A 20,217-nucleotide genomic window follows, 5' to 3' on the forward strand; every position below is an offset into this window, starting at 1 on the left:
CCGCGACAGACGGCATTTCCTCCTCCTCCGTCCCCGGGGCCATTTCGCCATCCCGGTGGCTCCACGGACGGCACGTGCGAGGAAGGTCGATGACTCGTCGGCGTCTGAGCCGAGGTCACTTGGCTTCTTGGTCGTACGACCTCCAGCGGAGCTTTAATTGGATTTCTCTCCCCGTGGCTTACAAAGTCGCTTAGCGCAAGCTAGCCAGGGCCGGTTTTTGCTTCGTGCGACGTGGGAGATGGCCCTGGGTGCCATCTATATGGCCCCATTTTTTTCCAGGGATGTAGACAGAGTGGAGGGGGCGTGGCCTCCCCCTAGCATCAATACAGAGTCCCTGCATCCCGTCTTTACGACGGGGTAATGGATTGATTTTCTTTCTGTCACAAATTTCTAACGATGAGAGGTTGATGTCAAGTTTTAGGTAAATTCTTCCAGAACACAATTTAATGGCAGGTGTAAAAAGAATGAAATCTAAATACGAAAACTAGTAGCCAATGGAGCTCACCTTTGTCGATCATCAAAGGAATCGAAAGATAAAAGTGCTTTTCTTTTTCTTTTTGTTCCCCCTTTTACTCCCTACTATTGCCTATTGGACTAAAGATAGAAATGAGCCTTGGGCTATAATCGTACATATTTACATTGTCCCTTTTTTCTTAAATAAAAGTCCAACTAATTTGCACACGCCTGTTGACTCCACATCATTAGGGATGGATGAAAATGCACACAAGCGGCCCCCCTCCCAACCTTATTTTCTCTCTCTCTCTCTAGCTGGTCGGCGGTCTCTTGGCGTCGCATTCCTCGGCATCCACCAGAGAGGCAGGCGCGTCCGAGGTGGAGATACGCGCAGAAAGCCCAGCGAGCCCAGTAAGCGGGAGCACCGTCGACAGCCATCATGCAGGTAAGATGACGGTCAACCTTTCCCGCCGCGTTCCGTCCGTTTCCATCCCCGCCGTGGACCACTTCCAAGTCAATTCAACCCGACCGCTTGTTGCCGCCACGTTTCGAGTCGTCGTTGTCATTCTGAGCGTCGTCCAGGCGGCGGGGCAAGTTGCCGGGCAAACTTATGTAACTGCGCGACGGCGAGCGGCTCAGCTTCCGAGCCGTTGCCGCCGCCGCCGCACTCTTAGCCCGCAGGTGCGGCTTCGGCCGGCAAGTGTCACTTTGCATCTTCCTCCGCCGCGCTTCTTTCCCCCTCCTCCTCTTCGTCGCCTCTCCACTTTCCTGGTGAGCTTGCGCTGCAAAATCTCTGAAGCGCCAGAGCCAGCGCGATGCGGGACGCCCATCCGTGGTCATTGGAGTCAAAGCCCGGCCAAGATGAGACGCGGCGCCGTACCGTGTACGAAATATTCTGGTTGCCAAACGTCTCCGTGGGGGAATTTTGTCACCAGATACAAAAGAAATTCAAGTTTCCCAAGGCAAAGTTCTCAAAAATCCCAAGCGAAACGTCAATACACGTAGTTATTTTGAAATGGGCGCCGACATGTTGCCGTCTGGTGAGTTTTTCCCGAGCCCGCAGGAGGTCGTATGGCTCACCTCGGAAGGGGTTAGGGTAGAACTGTTTGTGGAAAATGCAACTTTACTCGCAAAAATCGCAGATCCTTCCTCCCATCAGCTGTCAGGCTCTTTTAACAAAAAAATGGCTGAGTGTTAAGACCTACCGTATGCATGCATCTATGTGTATGTATGTATATATGTGCTAAGCAACACGCTTATTTATTTATATATTTATTCATTAACTTACTTATTACCTATTGATTTATGTCTAAAATGTCTTTTGCTGTGTCTGTATTCTCACCCTCTTGCTACTGTGACAACCAAATTTCCCGAATACGGGATGAATAAAGTTATCCAATCCAATCCAAAAAATCGACTTCCGAAAAACTCAACTTACTGAACCCCTTCTGGATCCTCATTTTGTGAGCAGACGTACCGCTTTGAATTATTTTTTCGATCATTCCCGCAATATGGCCGCCACAAACACACCCAAGCCAACCTTGTCAGTCGAAATTTGAACGACTCCTTGCTAGCGTGTTCTCGGTACACCGACGACAGGCGTCACGTTGCACCTCGCCGTGTCCGATGGCGTCAATCGTAAGGTTAGACTCGTTGAATTTTTTAACGGGCCCGCCCGCCGCGTAAAGCCATCTGCGCTGCGTCTTGTCCCGCCCCTTTTTCCGATGGCCTTTACGTCCGCCGGGCATTCCTCCGTCCTTCCGTCGGCGGGAGTTCTTTCTACCTTACGCGTGGATGCGTCCGGTTTTGCCGTCCCTCCCTCCCGAGCGAGCGAGCATCCCCGCCCCCTCCCTTTCCGTTTGGCGCCGACCGAGAGCGCAAGCTGGCCCTTGGCTCACAAATAGACAAGAAGACGCGCCCCCGCCGGACTCCCGGGAGCCGTCCATATGTCTTCTTTAGCGGACACGGCCGAAATGACTAAGTACGCTCCATTTCATCGGAATAAAAGCGTCCTGCCGGCCGTCGTCCTTTGAGGGTTAATTAGTGGAAAAAAAAGAGGCGAGGAAAAAGATTCCATGTTGACCGTTGGGCAAAAAGGACAATGGAGGAGAAGAAAGGTAAAATCTGTTAACGTTGAGCAATGTTCCCTCTAATTTTTCGTTGGTCTGGGCAGAAAGACAACCTCCATGAGCGCACTGGCGCGGGCCATATACGACAAGGTAAAATGTCGCGATGGAGGCAAAAAAACGTCTATATACGTCCATTCGCCAAACGGCTCAAAATGCTCTCAAATTCGGTCAAATCCAGCTGAAAACAGCGTCTAATGATTAAATACTAGTATTTGTATTTAATCATTAAACTAACAAATACTAGTATTTGTATTTAATCATTAAACTAACAAATACTAGTATATGTATTTAATCATTAAACGCTGTTTGAACGAACGTTCATTCGGCGACCTGTCCGTCTGTCCAAAAAAAAAAAATATTTTTTTTACTGCGCGCCATATGATTGCTGCTGCGCAGAGAAGACGAGAGTAGCGCGCAGCTTCGAGGGAACATTGACGTTGAGGCTGACTGACTTCTCATCTTCTTGACACTTTTGAAAATGTCAGCCTAAAGCCGAGGGAAGGGCCCTTTTTGTCCCTCATTGTTGGTCGAGGTTCCATTGGGTCTGGATCTTTCTTCTCCCGGTATCTGCCGCCCTTTCTTCACGCTGTCCAAGCCAATTTCCACTCACGTGAGGCCTCCCGCGTGGCGTAAGAGGAATATGGAAATGACTCGCTGCTCTGTATGGGGGGGAAAGAAAAAAAAACTAGAAGTAGGCATAAAAATAGAATTTCCCCTTGAGGGCCTTTACAAGCTTTCTTCATGCATGAATATTCATCCCATCCAAGATTTCCATGTTTACCTTGCGTGGGAATTTAAAATAAGGAGGGTGGAGTCATTGCTTATCGCAGAATTGTACTTTTCTCAATTATTCTTGGACTGGTTGTATCTGGTGCATTTACAGACGCTCCCCTACTTACGAACGAGTGAGGTTCCGAGCGATTGTTCATAAGTTGAATTTGTTTGTAAGTTGATTCAGTGCTATATTTTGTATTATAATGTATGTTTAAGGCCTATATAAGTATATTGAAGGTTTATATACGTGCATTTGTATGTTTAAGGCTTGTATAAGTAACACGCGTTGGTTTGTACTAAAAAAACATTTAATAAAATGGAGAGAATATGTACAGTACTGTATAGAGAGAGAGAGAGATTTATGTACTTGTATCGAGGTAGCAAATACGTACACATATTCAGTCATCACAATTTTCCTTCCCTGTTCTTTCTTTCTTTGTCTCTTCCCGTTTTTTGATTTTCTGAATAAACCGCAAGGCTTTACTATTCTGTCAGACGCCTTAATTAAAAGGTAACGGCGGCCGATGACACATCCCGCCCGGCGCCCGGCGAGCATCGGCGCCCTTCCTCGCCCGCCGTATCTTCACCTCGGCTCGTCCTCGCCGGGATTCATTATGCTAATTGGCTGGAGCTCTTCCAGGAAAGCTGGCAGACCTTCTCGCCACTTTATTTTTTTGGTTCTGTTTTTCCACGGCGCCGTCAAAGACATTTATTTCCGTGGCGGCGCGCCCGCGGGATCAATTCCCTCCTGTTCTGGCTCCGACGGCGCTTTCTTCTGCGTTTGTTCCGCGCTCAGCGCATTCTGTAAATATTCACACACGCCTTTTACTCTGTTTATTTTATGTCGGCGGGGCGTCGGAGCTTCCCGGGATTTTACGGCCCATGAAACGCCGACGTTCCGCCTGGCCAAGTAAACAGCGGCAAATCCTTGTATGTACGCGTGTTCGATGCGTGAAATCAAGCGTGTGGCGTTTGTGCGGCGCCGCGCGTAAAAAACGCTCTAAAATGGAAAGTGCTGGCTTTTATTTACATTTGAAAACAGGAAGGGATATTTGACCTTTTGAGGGTGTGCAAATCTCACTTGAGTAGAAGTCGCGCCAGCCCATAATCGTACGATTAAAAGGGGGGAAAAAAATTAAAGTCACACTTGGGTGAAAGGGATTTTTTTTTTTTAAATCGAGAGCGAACGTTATTGTGATAACAATGAAATGGCTTCTATTATTGGATTGGATAACTTTATTCATCCCGTATTTGGGAAATTTCATTGTGACAGTAGCAGAGGGGGATTGGACAGAACAACAAAGCATAAAGTACAAAGCAAATCAAAGTAAATAGGATCATTAAGAATCACCAAATCAGATCATTAAGACAGAAAAGCAGCAAAAACACAAAACGAGCAAGAGTGGACGGAGCCACCACCGCCGGCTGCCACTTGAACGGCGCCATCTTGGTTGCGGTAGCTAAAAGACGTTGTAAAGTTGGACAAAAACTGGAACCACACACAGGAAGTCTTCCACAATATGGTCACATGTTTCACGGTTACAGACGCTCCCCTACTTACGAACGAGTGAGGTTCCGAGCGATTGTTCATAAGTTGAATTTGTTTGTAAGTTGATTCAGTGCTATATTTTGTATTATAATTTATGTTTAAGGCCTATAGAAGTATATTGAAGGTTTATGTAAGTGCATTTGTATGTTTAAGGCTTGTATAAGTAACCAGCATTGGTTTATACTGAAAAAAAAAATTTAATAAAATGGAGAGAATACATACAGTACTGTATACATACATAAGAGAGAGAGAGATTTACTAGAAACTGGCCGAAAGAAGCTATCTAATAACGATTGCACAGTTTTCTTTTTTTTTCATCATAAATGATGCGGTAGCACTGTATGGCATCATTCAATTGATTTGCAAACTTTGTGCAACGTTCAATATTTGGGTCCTGCTGCTCCATCTTTCTGTTTATAAATGGTACTGACGGTCGAACGATTCAAGTTATATTCGCGTGCAACGCTCACCACTATCTCACGCGCATCAAGCTTCGTTATTATTGCCACTGGTTTCAAATGAAATGGCTTGCCTCTTTCTTGCACCTCCCTCACTAGAAGCCTTTCGCTTTTCACCAACCATATTGAATAATGGATGCACGAGATATTTCATGATACAAATGAAAAAGGTTCTTTGCGCACTGGAGATACGTTCACGCACTTCCGCATTGCAACGAAGAAGGTAGATGCTGGGTGAGCTGAGCTCTCACAGCGCCAGGCGTCGGTATTAGCGGCGGAAAGAAGCACTACTCGGAAAAAAATACAAACTCGAACTTACGAACTTTTTTCGACATAAACGCAATTTGCAGACATGTTCGTATGTACCGTTGTTCGTAAGTCGAATGTTCGTAAGTAGGGGAGCGTCTGTATTTCTTAGGCCAGCAGAGAAGGCCTTGAAGGCCCTGACGGCACACCGCTGGATTCCACATTGAGCGTCTCTTCTGGCATTCCCTGCAGGTGGACGCTAAAGCGGCGGACGGCGCCCTACTGGGGGATCCCAACGGCGTGGAGCCGGCGCCGGCGACGGGCCGCGGGAAGGCCTCGGGCAAATGGCAGAAGCCGCGCTTCTCTCGCAAGACTCTGATGAAGTGCTGCCTGGTCAAGTGGATCATCGCCAGCACGCAACCTGAGGACAAAGGTAGGAAGCGTCCCGGCCGGCGTTTGCGGATCCAAACCAGACATATTATCTTTGTTTGGCTAATTCTCGCGCGCTGGCCTCATCCCGACATGCAAATGTTACACCCTGCATTTAATCTTGAAACACAGGGGGAAATAATTACAACAGTGAGACATTGTTTTTTCCTCAATCCAACTCTTTACTGTAATGTATGTATACAGTACTGTATGTATTCTCCATTTTATTAGATTTTTTTTTTTTTCAGTACAAACCAATGCGTGTTACTTATACAAGTCTTAAACATACAAATGCACTTATATAAACCTTCAATATACTTAAATAGGCCTTAAACATAAATTATAATACAAAATATAGCACTGAATCAACTTACAAACAAATTCAACTTATGAACAATCGCTCGGAACCTAATTCGTTCGTAAGTAGGGGAGCGTCTGTACATTTTTGGCCTCTTAGAAATGTATCAGCGTGTGCATTTTTCTCCAAAAGTCACTCCAGTTAACCTAGCGGAGTAAATGTACCGGATCACGGCACCCGGGTATCGCCCGCCGTGTGGAGGCGTCGTCTTTAAAGGGATGAGATGTTTCCTCTTCATTGGTTGCCTATGGAAGTGGCGTAGCCATACTGCACCCGCCCGAGTGGAAAATAGCCCGGGAATGTTTCCCTCCCTTCCTTCTTTTCATTTGAATGTCTTGCGAGCGGATCGTTAGGGAGAAAGGGTGAGAAAGGGCAGCGCGGCGATGGAAGGTGCGGCGAGCGCGAGAAAACGCGGACGGCGGATTGGCCCTTGTTTTCGGATTTGCCCTCCCTCGCCTCCGTCACGGCCGGTGGCTAAAAATAGAAGCATTCGGATGGAGATGTGTATTGATGGAGGGAGGCTGACGGGAGGGTGAGGGTGGCGGACGCTTGGTGCTGAAAGTGTAGCGGGGAGATGCAATTTGACAAATTGCTCGTTGCTACGGCAGAGTTTGGCCGCACGGGTCGTTCTCTGGCCGACGGAACGGCAAGGAGACTTTTCCAATGTCATTAAAGCTATAGAATGCGCTTCCGTCATGACACGAAATCACTGATTTTGCATTGGATAGGCTCCAGCACCCCCATTGACCCATGTGAGAATAAGCAGAACGGACAATCAACTCATGCACAATAGCCATGTTTGTTTGTTTTCCCCAGATGTCGGCCAAATAGTTGTTGCCAGACATTTTGACTGGAAAACTGGATGATCATCTTTAGCGACATGAAATGCTATTTTCAAGAACTGGTTTTCAGGTGTTGTCTGCTATTGCTACTACGTATCGGCCCTTAGATAATTGTTGTTTTTGGACAACCATTACACATCTTGTTGATTGTGTCAAGTTGCTTGTTGTGCTGTTTTCCAATGATGAATAGCCACGCCTTTTTTGGCCGTGTCACGATATTTGTGCCCTTTGCGAAAGAACGCAGCGTCTACGGGTTCAGCGTTGGCTCCTACGATGGCACCGTTTAGCCGCCGGACTGTAATAGGAGTCGGATTAGAGGCGAGGCGAGGCGAGGCGATGGCCGCCGAGCTTTTGCGGAATCACCATCTGCTTTGCCGCGGCTAGCCTCCCCCCAAGTCCGGGATGCGCCGGCTGTTGGAGGATGTGGTCGGGCCCGGCCGGCGCTTAAGTGACAGCGGCCGGAAATCCGCCACGTCACGTGAGCCGCGGGTCCGGGAGACCGTCGGGGAGGGAAGATAACCGAGGCAAAGACGGTGCTTTCCAGAAGCGGAATGTAACCGAGCCGTCGCGTGGAGGCTAAATTGTTCCTTTGTCGGACCCTCGGCGTCCAAATCTGGAGAGGATGAACTCCTGCGGGGGAGCCTGCAGAAAGGACGTTGGCAAACTGCTGCGCCAATTTCTGGCCTTCCTCGCGGGAACGCCCGGTCAAGGTAGATGTCCGTCGGCATGCCAATCATCTCGCTGAAATTTCTGCGCTCAAAAATTCAGTAGTATTTACAGGATAAAGTGTGGCATGACAAGTTCTTTTTGAGAGGCAATATTTGTTTCCTATGTCGTCGCCACGGCTGGTGGTTTCAAAGAAAAGGGCATCTTTAGGACTTGGACTTTTCTGGCCTTCTGTGGTGCCAAACCATCAACGAAAACCCAAGAAATTGGTCACAGTCGGAAGACATTTTTACCTATTGGCTCATTTGACATTGAATGTAGTGACACTTTATTAACGCTAGGGGAAACCCCTTTGGAAACGTTTTCTCCACTCGACGTGAAAATGAGACATAAGTCTCAAATATGCTCATTTGACATTGAATGTAATGACACTTTATTGACGCTAGGAGGATGCCCCTTTACGTCACCCACTTGACGTTAAAATGAGACATAAGTCTCAAATATCCTCATTTTACATTGAATGTAGTGACACTTTATTGACGCTAGGGGGAGTCCCCTTTACGCCACCCACTTGACGTGAAAATGAGACCTAAGTCTCAAATACAGATGGGCTCTCGTGCGCCCCCGAATAGATTGCGCCTTGGGTAGCCGCCCTCATTGGCCGTAGCAAAAAGTGCCCCTTTTCGTCAACCCATAAGTGCAAAAAAAAAGCAGAAATCATGTTTTGACTTTGTATTTGAAGTCAGCGCGGCGGAGGAGTTCACAGGAGAGCAACGTTTGCCCATGGGAAAGGTCGCCAGCGCCTTTTGATCCTCGCCGGCGCCGTCCTAGCTTCAAAGAGATTTGAAAGTGGGCTCCGCCAAAGGGTCGGGGGGGTGGGGGGGGGGGCAACGCCCCCAGCCTTCCAGTCACTCCGTCCCGAGCGACCTCGGCCATAGATTAACGTCTCTGCGCCACGTTTGACATCGCTCTGGGCTCGGCGTCGGGATGGGAGCCGTGATGGCCGCTCTCTCCGTGGAAGCCCGGCGCCGCCTTTCGCAACCCAGCTGTCACGGCCACGGCGCGGCCGGGTACCATCGCCCGGGTAGGAAATCGTCTCGAGTCGCGAAAATGCGGTCGGTGGACGCTTGGCGTGGCGTGCGTGCGAGCGGATTCTCTCCAGAGAACGTCATTGTGTTTGTGTTGAATGATCCATTGGAACTCGGTGTAAAAATGGATGATACGTTCACGCACTTCCACAACTGGGCGGAAGAAGGTAGATGCTGGGTGAGCTGAGCTCTCACAGCGCTAGGCGTCGTCGGTATTAGCGGCGGAAAGAAGCACTACTTGGAAAAAGGCGCGCAATACAAAATGGAACTTACCAACATTTTTCGACATAAACGCAATTTGCAGACATGTTCGTATGTACCGTTGTTCGTAACTCGAATGTTCGTAATTCGAATGTTCGTAAGTAGGGGAGCATCTGTATTTGTAAGGGAGGGGGGTACTTACTTAGCGCTGGCCAAATCGGACGGGCAAAGTCGCAAAGACCCCTGACGAGGCGCTTTGTTGCCCACTCAAATGCATATCAGTTAAAACAGAGAAACGAGGAGGGAGGGATAATGCTAGCCTGGGGGTATATCGCGTACAGGATGCTTTGGATGGAAAGCTGGAGGGGGGAGCGGTGGGGGGGTTGCAGTGGGGGCGGAGACTTTGGCGGGATATCCCTTCCCTTCCCTTCTCTCCTCTCCCTTTGGCCGAATCTTCGTAAGTGGCGCCGTCCCGGACATATTAGGAGCTGGAACAAGTGACCACAGCCTCAACTTCAACTTGGGACTGGGATTTCCAGGCAGGAGCCAGAACGGTGAAAGCCCACACTGGTTGTCCCACCAGGACTGAAGCTCCGAGGACCGCTCGCTCGCCAAAAAGCGCATCTTTCCGTCCGACGGAGGATGTTTTGGTGAAGAGCCGCCGCCTTCCTGTCTCTTTTGCCGTGTCTCGCCTACGATTGGGGTGAAGGATTCGGTTACCGTGGTGTCGGACGGAGGCGCCCTCCCGCCTCGGCGTGGACTTTTTTTTGTCATGATGCCGTGGGCCCATGTTTTCCTTCTAAAACATCCCAAAGCGATTGACCCATAGGACCCCGTTATGGGGATCCAAGGCATGGAGCTCTTTGCCATCGGCGTGGTCCTCATACTCTTCATGGCGGTTCTTAAGCAGTTTGGCATACTGGAGCCCATGTCCTCTTTTGAAGGTAAGGGTCCAGGTCCCTTTTGAGCGATTGAGCGACGGTCTAGACCAGGGGTAGGGAACCTATGGCTCCCTTTTGAGGGGTGCATCTGGCTCTTCGCTAACCTGTGAGCTAAAATATGGAAATCGCTGGTGACAGAACTGAGATATTACATCTAGAACTGCTTTAATCTTCGTTTTTTTTGCAGTAGACTCTTCTGGAATGCATCCTCTCATTGATTAGCAACAGAATAAGAATCTTTTTAAAAAATATTCAGCTTTTTCCACTTTAAAAGTGGTGAAATTACAAAAAAAAATTGAAAAGGCACTCGTTTACATGTTTGTATTTTGACTTTTAAATTGGTAGTATGGCTCACAAGGAATAACATTGGAAAATAGGAATTGTTTGTGGCTCTCTTCGTCAAAAAGGTTCCCGACCTCTGGTCTAGACAAAGAGCGAAGTCATTGAAAGAGAGGTGGGCCATCGTGCGCCCCCACGTAGATGGCGCCTTAGCCAGCCGCTCACATTGCCCGTGGTCAAAACCGGCCCTGGTCTAGATGGAGCATTCTCCGTGGCCCCCCCAAAAAATGGGTGCTGGCGCAAGGTCTGGGAAAGCCTTGTAAAAAGAATAGCGGGGGACATTTTGTTATTGCAACGCTTTTCTTTTGTATTGATCGTTTCCAGGACGCGCAACCTGCTGTTTAAGCCAATGTAAACTGTACAACGCCACTGGCTACTGATAGTTGCTTCTTTCTGACAAATATGCAAGTTACACTCGCCATGTGTTCTTTGAAAGCCCCGTCAGGGCCAGAAACACGGGGAAAGATAGCACAAATAAAACACCATGTGACGCACTAGAGCAGGGGTCGGGAACCTTTTGGACACAGAGAGCCATAAACAATTCCTATTTTCAAATTTTATTCCTTCAGAGCCATACTCAAAATTTAAGAGTAAAAATGTGAAAATGAGATGTGATTTTTTGGGGGGTAATTTTACCACTTTTAAAGTACTATAAATGAATTATTTTGACAACATTGTTACCCAGTTGTTAATCAATGAAAAATATGCATGCAGAAAAGTCTAATGAAACAAAAAGATGATCTATGTTAGAGGAAGTGTGAGCGCCATAGTGCCGACGTGACGCTCCTATTGGTGCATTCGGGACTCGGCTCTGTCACCAGCGGTTTAAATACATATTTGACCTCACAGGTTAGCGAAGAGCCACATGCACCCATCAGAAGAGCCACATATGGCTCCCGAGCCATAGGTTCCCTACGCCTGCACTAGACTAGTTAGTGTAGAAATGTCGCCGATCACCTGATGCTAGCCAGAACACCATTTATTATTTATTTTTTATTTTTTAGAAGATCAGAATCAAGTGAAAAATGATCAGGGCTGATTTTTACTGTTGTATTGCATTAAATGCCATTGACAACAAAAGACATCTAAATCAACCAATTCATTTCTCGTTCTCATTCCCAGCAGTGATATTCTTTTTTTTGGTATTATTAATCATTGCTTTGAATATGATTTTGCTTGTTCCCTGATACCCCCCAGGAGTGACACACCCGTCCGGGTTTCGCGTTACCTCGCATCAATTATACATGGCGTATTGAGCCGTTTTTTTTTTTTTTCTTTTAATTCTGGAAGGCCGACTAAATATGGAACAACAAGACGACTTTTACGGGGCCCCAAAGGACAATCCAGTCTGTGCTTTGTCATAAATATCCAAAATAGGTGAGCCTTTTTGGGGGTGTGGTGTGTCAATGATCTGAAAGTTTAATACGAGAAGCTTCCCGAGAGAGACTCGAACGTGACGGCCGTTTCCGTCTTCTTCTCATTTCCCCACTTCTGTTTCCGCCTCCATTTGTGGACAATTGATATCTGGATTCAAATATCCCATTCCATTATTCCTTTGTTTTTTTTAGATCTGATGACTCAGAGGATAATTATTATTTTTTTTTTTAATTTTGAGCCAACATCTGTTGATCTTTTCAGAGCACTAATATAGTCTTAACTCATCCAGCTGTTGTGTGTTAATTGTTAAAACTCCATCTTGGCCACCGTTCTATTTTCTTTCTTCCCTAGGGAATATAAAAAAATCCACAAGGCCCCCCTAAAAGTGATCAACTCGGATATTTTGTGTCGAACGGCTTCACCGTTGGCTTGAAGCTCGTCTTTCCTTCAACGTCTATGTGACATATGTCCGCTAGAGGGCAGCAGAGAACCAACTTTTCAAATGGACTGTCATAACTTTGCACAAGTGTGACAGCACCCCAGGGAGTCCACGTCCCCCTTTTTTTCCCATTATACGCGCTGAGTAGGTGCGCCACATCCTCGGAAAAATCCCCCGGTAGACGTTGAGACCGTTGAAAATTGAAATTGGGCTCTGCGACAATTAGATTCCGATTCAAGGGCACCTTTTTGGACTCCGGACTTAGAGACGGACGGCAGATGATTTACTTCTCCGTCTCGAGCCTCACTTCAATTCCCGTGGAAAGAAAATGGCGGTGTGGTATGGGACGGATGGAAATGAACGTTATTATGGCAGAAGAGTGTGAGATGTGGCACAGCCCTGTGACCCGAACAATCGGCCATCTTGGTCGTTTCTCCTCGTCACGGGTCATTTTCTCTTACGTGATTGCTATCAAACTTTGCACGTCATCTCACATTGGCGTTCCGCCCGAGCCTGCTCCAACCACGCCCTCTTTTTGCCCACAAACTGGGCTTCTTAGAGGCCCGCCGACCTTTTTTTTCCACGACAACGCACTCGTAAACGGAACAAACAAATTTAAATGAACTTGGATGAATATATACAGACACTCAAACATACGTTTAATGTAACTTTACACAAAACTGAATTCTAATTTTGTTGTAATCTTTTGTTACCTTCGTTCTGGCCGGGTTGGCGGTTTGCCCCGCCTCCACCCTCACGTTCGCTATCGATGGACTGTTTGCTGTTGTACTATTGCCTTCAAAATATTTCGATAATGTCGCATACAAATGTCATCACAATAGGATAACGCACGACCACTTGCCAACGAGAAAAAGTCTTTAAAGAACGATCACGGGAGCTTCTTTCCTTAGAAAGAATAACAGGAAATACAATAGTTGAGCTTACCCACCCACGTATTGATTGTGGGTAATGAAGTTTTATTCTGAGAAAGGTTGCCATTGCCTATCGGTCGGTGTTGTGTGCACGAGTATACTTCATTACCCAGAAAGCCCTCTTTTTGCCCGTGCGTTGTGCGTTTCCTGGTCTGAATAACTCATCCGGTGCTCGTAAATATTGTTATACACGAAAGATATGAAAAAAAAAAAAATGCCATGGCCACCTGGCTTGGTCGCATCACGAAATTTTGACCCATTATTCGATGGAAATTTCCCCCGTAAGACGAGCATTTTGTATGACGAGCGGTCGTATGACGAGGTACCACTGTACTTATAAAGTTGAATTTTTTTTTTTTTTCGTAACCCCTTGCCCTTTGCAAAAGTATTCTCACGACCGTATCCCTCCGCTGGTTCTGGTCGGAGTGAGGGAAAAAAAAGAAAAAAAGGCAAAGTGTGGTAGAAGGGAGGGCACAGAAGAAGAAGAAGAAGAAAAAAGAAGGCCAGACAATTAACACGCTGAGCTAAAAAGAGACGCCGGCGGGGAAAAGCCTGGCAGAGAGCGACGACGGGACGCCGACGGGAAAAAGCGCGGGAGAGAGCCACGGCCACCGGCCCGGAATTGGGGGACGCTACCGTGAACGCCAAACGGGGAAGACGGGCTCGGGATGAGCGTCCGCTGGGAGACGGAGGGCCTGCAGACGGTGGGCATCGTGTGTCTGGTCATCATGTTCCTCAAACTTATGCACCTGCTGGGCCTCATCGACATCACCGAGACGGGTGAGCAAACCGGCGTCCCATTGACTTCCAAAAGATGATTTCGATGATCGCTCCCGTGGGATTGGTCGCCCACGTAAAGACCCTTGTCGTTACCGTGCGTCGGAAAGCCTCGGCGAGTCACTTTTTCAATTTTTTTTCTTTGGCAATTACAGTGGTACCTCGTCATACGACCGCTCGTCATACAAAATTCTCGTCTTACGACGGAAATTTCGATCGAATAATTCGCCCGTCATGCCATCAAAATTTCGTGATGCGACCAAGCCAGGTCTTTGTTGCATATCTTTCACGGAACGATGAATTCAGACGAGTTTCTCCTAAGACCAGGAAACGCACAAAGAAAGAATTTCCCGCGATCGTTCTTTAAAGACTATTTCTCGTTGGCAAGTGGTCGTGCGTTATCTTATTGTGAGGACATTTGTGTGCATCATTTTGGGAATATTTTGAAGGGAATAGTACAACAGCAAACAGTCCATGGATAGCGAACGTGAGTGAGGGTGGAGACGTGGCAAACAACTAACCCGGAAAACCAAAGTAACAAAAGATTACAACAAAATTAGAATTCAGTTTTGTGTAAAGTTACATTAAACGTATGTTTGAGTGTCTGTATATATTCATCCAAGTTCATTTAAATTTGTTTGTTCCGTTTACGAGTGCGTTGTCGTGGGGAAAAAAAAGACCCCCCCCCCCCCCCCCCCCCCACACGCCCCCAAACGTCTGTCTCCCGTCGGCGAAATCTGCCCAATTTTAGTTAGATGAAACACATTTTATTACTATTAAACCACTAGTTATGTGTTACTTTGTTAATAGATGGCGAATTAGAAGAAATAAAACATTTTTTCCAATCCAATATCCTGTTTTTGCTGTTTTTTTCAGAGGGTTGGAACAAATTAATTTGTTTTCCATTCATTTCAATGGGAAACTTCCGCTCGAGTTACGAGAATCTCGTCATACGAGCTCAGTTCCGGAACGGATTAAGCTCGTATCTTGAGGTACCACTGTATGTCCTCATTTTCTGGATGAACTGAAGTGTTGAGAAATAGGATTTGACTCCCTCGCGCGGCGCCGGTGACGAACGGAGGGCGTCGTTCGCTTTGGGCCGGCCGGGCGTGCGCTAACGTGAAGCGCTTAAGCGAGTTGAAGCCGGGGCGGAAAAGCGAGGAGATCCGTCGGGACGCCGGAAGGGTCCGAGAAAGTTGAACTCCTCGCTGTCATTTGGGCAAGAACCGGCGCAGATCTTAATCCTCGACGAGGGTGCGCCAGTCGCCCCGCCCACGTTTCTGATGAATGCTTACTGTAATGTTTCATTTCCCTCTTTTCGACGGCTTTGTCATCTGATTTTTTTTGTAATATTGCATTAGTCACTGCTCTTGTTGGGAATGATGACAGCCATTTTTGTGCCTGTCAGTCGCCTGATGTTGACAATCTGACCAGTTCCGGGAAAAGTAGTCTTTTGGATACAGACGCTCCCCTACTTATGAATGAGTTAGGTTCCGAGCGATTGTTCATAAGTTGAATTTGTTTGCAAGTTGATTCAGTGCTATATTTTGTATTATAATTTATGTTTAAGGCCTATATAAGTATATTGAAGGTTTATATAAGTGCATTTGTATGTTTAAGGCTTGTATAAGTAACCTGCATTGGTTTGTAATGAAAAAAACATTGAACGATCGTCGAACGATTCAAGTTGTGTGCCCGTGCAACGCTCACCACTTTCTCACGCGCATCAAGCTTCGTTATTATTGCCACTTTGGTTTCAAATGAAATGGCTTGCCTCTTCCTTGCACTACCACCCTCTCTAGAAGCCTTTCGCTTTTCACCAACCATATTGAATAATGGATGCATGAGATATTTAATGATAAAAATGTTCTTTGCGCACTGGAGATACGTTCACGCACTTCCGCACTGCAACGAACTGGGCAGAGGAAGGTGGATGCTGGGTGAGCTGAGCTCTCACAGCGCCAGGCGTCGGTATTAGTGGCGGAAAGAAGCACTACAAGAAGTTGCCGAAAGAAGCCAGGCTCACAGAACAAAGAAAGTTGTAAAAACATTAAAGTAAAATGTATAAAGTACAAAGTAAAGTAAAGAGGAATGTATTAAGAAATATTAAAATGTAATTTTAAAAAGATAGAAGGGCTGTAAAACACGAAAAACATAAGAATATATATACAGAGCTACTGTCACTAGCTTCCGCGTGACGGCACCATCTTGGGGAAAGAAAAAATAAACCTATGCGCAGACATGTTCGTATGTACCGTTGTTCGTAAGTAGGGGAGCGTCTGTACTGTATTATTGGGTACTATTTTATAATCAATTTCAACAAGGCAAATGAACAACATTCAGCAGTAAAATAAGGTTGAAAACAGATGGTATTTGATCTAAATAAACCATAAACTTGGCCAGCCAATGCCATAAATTGTCAACGTCAAACGATGCAAATTCACGTGGGACTCGCGACCGGTTTTGGGCGCGGACCGAACGTCTCGGACCGAACGTTTCTCCGGTGCGCTATCGCCCACCAAACCTGTGATTTCCTGTCTATTCTGTTTCCTTTCTTCCTTCCTCCCCACTCGTGTCTCTTTGCCACTGTCCTCCTGTGTGCTTTCATTTTTGGGTGTCTTTTCCCAAGATGGTGAGTAAGGAAAAGGTTCTCTTTTCCCCACGGTCCACCCGTTTCCATGCACCCCCCGTCTTCCTCACCTCAGCACCCCCCCTCCCCGTCCCCTCCCTCCCGCATCACTCTCTATCTCCCCCGTCTTTCTCTGTCCCGCAGACAGCAGCGACAGCGACCTGGAGCTGTCCACGGTGCGTCATCAGCCGGAAGGTCTGGAAAAGCTGCAAGCTCAGACCAAATTCACAAGAAAGGAGCTCCAGTCGCTCTACAGAGGCTTCAAGAACGTACGTTTGTCTTTTGCCGAACTACAAAGCAACTCATTAGTTTCTACTCGGAAGGATGAGCAGATTTGTCTGAATGTAGAAGTGGCGACGGCCCAAAAATACACAACGAAGAGAGGCGAAGAAGAAAAAAATCAATCATTTTTCCATCACCAGCCCGGCGTAAAAATGGGTCGCACCGTTCTGGGGTCCTGGGTCGAATCCCAGGTGGGTCCTTACCGTGTGTGGAGTTTGCATCCTCTTCCCGGGCTTGCATGGGTTTTACTCTGGGTACTGCAAGGCCGGAACCCACCTGGGTTTCCTCCCACGTCCCTAAAACATGCATGCTAGGCTAATCGTATGCTTAATTGCCCTTAGCTGTGAGTCATTGGTTGTCTGTCTCCTCGTGCCTTGCGATTGGCTGGCCACTAATTCAGGGTGTCCCTCCCCAGCCCGGTGCCAGGTAGTTAGCTGGGTAGGCTCCAGCACCCCCCGCAAGCCTTGTGAGGATTAGCGCTTCAGAAAATGAATGCATTTTTCTATCTTGGTTGTATATTCTCTTGCTTTTAGTGGCAAAAAATGTTAGTTTGAGCTTCAAAAGTGATGTTCTCTCGTTTCTCGGACAGGAGTGTCCCAGCGGTCTCGTCGACGAGGAGACCTTCAAGTCCATCTACTCTCAGTTCTTTCCCCAAGGAGGTGAGCGCTCGCTCTCCATTCCCAACCAATGCCCGAGCATCTTTTTTTTTTTTTCTTCCCCCCCCTGGTCAGACGCCAGCACGTACGCTCACTTCCTGTTCAACGCCTTCGACGTGGACAGGAACGGCTCCATCCGCTTCGAGGACTTTGTCATCGGCCTGTCCGTGCTCCTCAGGGGCTCGGTCACGGAGAAGCTCAACTGGGCCTTCAACCTCTACGACATCAACAAAGACGGCTACATCACCAAAGAGGTAGTAGCCGCGCCGCGGCCGCGGCCGCGCTCGCGCTCGCCGATCGTCTTTGACGGCGTCTTTGTCGGGACAGGAGATGCTGGCCATCATGAAATCCATCTACGACATGATGGGCAGGTACACTTACCCGTGCGTGCGAGACGAGGCGCCGTCCGAGCACGTGGACAAGTTCTTCCAGGTGGGTCAAAAGACGCTACGTCCATGCAAACGTTTGGAAATCTTTGGTCTGATGTCCAAAAATCCGTGCTACAGAAAATGGACAGGAACAGAGATGGCGTCGTGACCATAGAAGAGTTCATCGAGACCTGTCAGAAGGTAAGCAGAATCTTTCATTTTCACAACCGCTTGCGGGGGGTGCCGCAGCCGAGCCCAGTTGGGGGATACACGGTCGATTGGTCGCCCGGAAGGTTATTGATAATGACCATTTAAATGGTTGCTCAAATTCCCTAAATACAAACTGCCAATGACTATTTAGTCATACTTAATGCCCTAGTCATTATTAGGTTAAAGCAGGGGTAGGGAACCCATGGCTCGGGAGCCATATGTGGCTCTTTCCATGGGTACATATGGCTTGGGAGCCATATGTGGCTCTTTCCATCTACGACATGATGTTTTTAAACCGCTGGTGACAGAGCCGAGTCCCGATTGCACCAATAGGAGCGTCACGTCGGCACTATGGCGCTCACACTTCCTCTAACTTTAATCATCTTTTTTTTTTTTAATTATATTTTTATTAGACTTTTCTGCATGCCTATTTTCATTGGCTAGCAACTGCCCAACAGTGCTGTCAAAATACTTCATTTAGTACTTTAAAAGTGGTAAAAGGCCCCCCAAAAAGTCACATCTCATTTTCACATTTTTACTTCATTTAGTACTTTAAAAGTGGGAAAATGACCCCAAAAAAGCCATCTCATTTTCACATTTTTACACTAAAATTCCGACCCCTGCGTTACACCGATGTATGCCTAAAACAACTTGTTTCCAAGTGTGAAATGTCGTCATCCATCCATCCATCCATCCATCCTCCCCTCTTTTTTGTATCTGTTTCATGTCTAGGATGAAAACATCATGAACTCCATGCAGCTGTTTGAGAATGTCATCTAACGCATCCAGACAGACAAGTATTTGATCCGATTTTTTTCTCTCTACGGACCACGACGACACCTTGAGTGAGACAAAAAGCGACCTTTTTCTATTTCTTTATTGTCATTGTAATCTACATAAGGCAGCCAGGAAACCAAGGTGGAACCCCCCTTTTTTGTACATAAAGCAGCAAAGTGCAATGAAGTGATCGCCCGAAAAAGATGAGATTTGTCTCTCAAAGTTCTCCTTCCACGCCTCCCCAAAAGCAAAACGAAAAGGCCATTCGAAGCGTGCTCGTCACGCGCAAACCGCCGGCGTCGTAATTCCATCCAAAGCTTCGCGCGTAAGAAAATCTGCGCTACTTTTTGGAAAAGAAACCACGGCTTTCCTCCGACTGGCTGACTTCTCCATAGGACGAAATAGGGAGCGCTTTCTCCTCATTAGGCTCGCCGGGGAATGGCGTGGTGTCCTTTTGTATTTGACGGCGACGACGTTGACAGCCGAGCTTATTTGCCGTCCCCGGGGAACAATGCGGTGGCTTCACGTGGACTTTAGACGCTGAATGAAGGCTTTGTGTCCTTTCTGGGCTTCGGACTCGCATGCGGACTCCGAGCGCCACACTTTAATGTACAGTACAGTCCGACCTTTGTCAAGTGGCTGAATAAAGATGCAGCGGACCGCTGTCACCCGGCCTCCTCGCTGTCCATTTTCCGCCACGTTTTCCAGGCGTTCGCCGACCGTTACGAGTTGGTCCGACGCGGGGCGAAGGACATCCCGCGTCCGTCGTTTCGCAAATCTAAATGTGCACGGACGGCCACGTTGGTTTGGAATCTCTCGTAGTTGTGTCTGTTCTGAAGCAAACAAACAAAACAGTGGTGAACGGGCCAAGCTAACCACTTTAAAGTGGCTGAAATGTTAGCGTTGCGTTTGCTAACAAGAAAGCAAATCCGCCATGTAAATGATTCATTTCAACAATTAGACCGTGTCAAAAGCTTTTAATGGTGTATATCATGAACATGTCTTATGACACTCGGTGTAAGTGCCTTTTGACGTTTTAAGATCTTGCTTTTTAATACTTAAGCACTATAGCAGGGGTAGGGAACCTATGGCTCGGGAGCCACATGTGGCTCTTTGGATGGGTGCATCTGGCTCTAAAATATGGAAATTGCTGGTGACAGAACTGAGATATTACATGTAGAACTGCTTTAATCTTCTTTTTTTTTTTGCAGTAGACTCTTCTGGAATGCATCCTCTCATTGATTAGCAACATCATAAGAGTCTTTTAAAAAATATTCATTTTTTTGCACTTTAAAAG

At 47.2% G+C, this 20,217-nt stretch overlaps 1 protein-coding gene across 4 annotated transcripts in view; it reads left to right on the forward strand.

The window, feature by feature from the left end:
* Positions 1 to 19,588, forward strand: part of kcnip3a (Kv channel interacting protein 3a, calsenilin) — a 23,335-nt gene extending 3,747 nt beyond the window's left edge. The window contains exons 2-9 of one of the 4 annotated variants that reach the window (XM_077600373.1): positions 769 to 898; positions 5,862 to 6,042; positions 16,772 to 16,896; positions 17,499 to 17,568; positions 17,641 to 17,819; positions 17,893 to 17,997; positions 18,072 to 18,134; positions 18,876 to 19,588. In XM_077600373.1, the coding sequence (XP_077456499.1) occupies positions 893 to 898; positions 5,862 to 6,042; positions 16,772 to 16,896; positions 17,499 to 17,568; positions 17,641 to 17,819; positions 17,893 to 17,997; positions 18,072 to 18,134; positions 18,876 to 18,923 (777 nt within the window). In that variant the 5' untranslated portion in view covers positions 769 to 892 and the 3' untranslated portion in view covers positions 18,924 to 19,588. Of the gene's footprint in view, positions 1 to 768; positions 899 to 5,861; positions 6,043 to 9,945; positions 10,138 to 13,877; positions 14,002 to 16,771; positions 16,897 to 17,498; positions 17,820 to 17,892; positions 17,998 to 18,071; positions 18,135 to 18,875 lie in introns of those variants that run through there. The other 3 variants (XM_077600372.1, XM_077600376.1, XM_077600374.1) reach the window with 3 other exon arrangements.
* The last annotated feature ends 629 nt before the right edge of the window (positions 19,589 to 20,217 follow it).

Source organism: Stigmatopora argus, chromosome 5 (genome assembly GCF_051989625.1).
Source record: "Stigmatopora argus isolate UIUO_Sarg chromosome 5, RoL_Sarg_1.0, whole genome shotgun sequence".
NCBI lineage: Eukaryota > Metazoa > Chordata > Actinopteri > Syngnathiformes > Syngnathidae > Stigmatopora > Stigmatopora argus.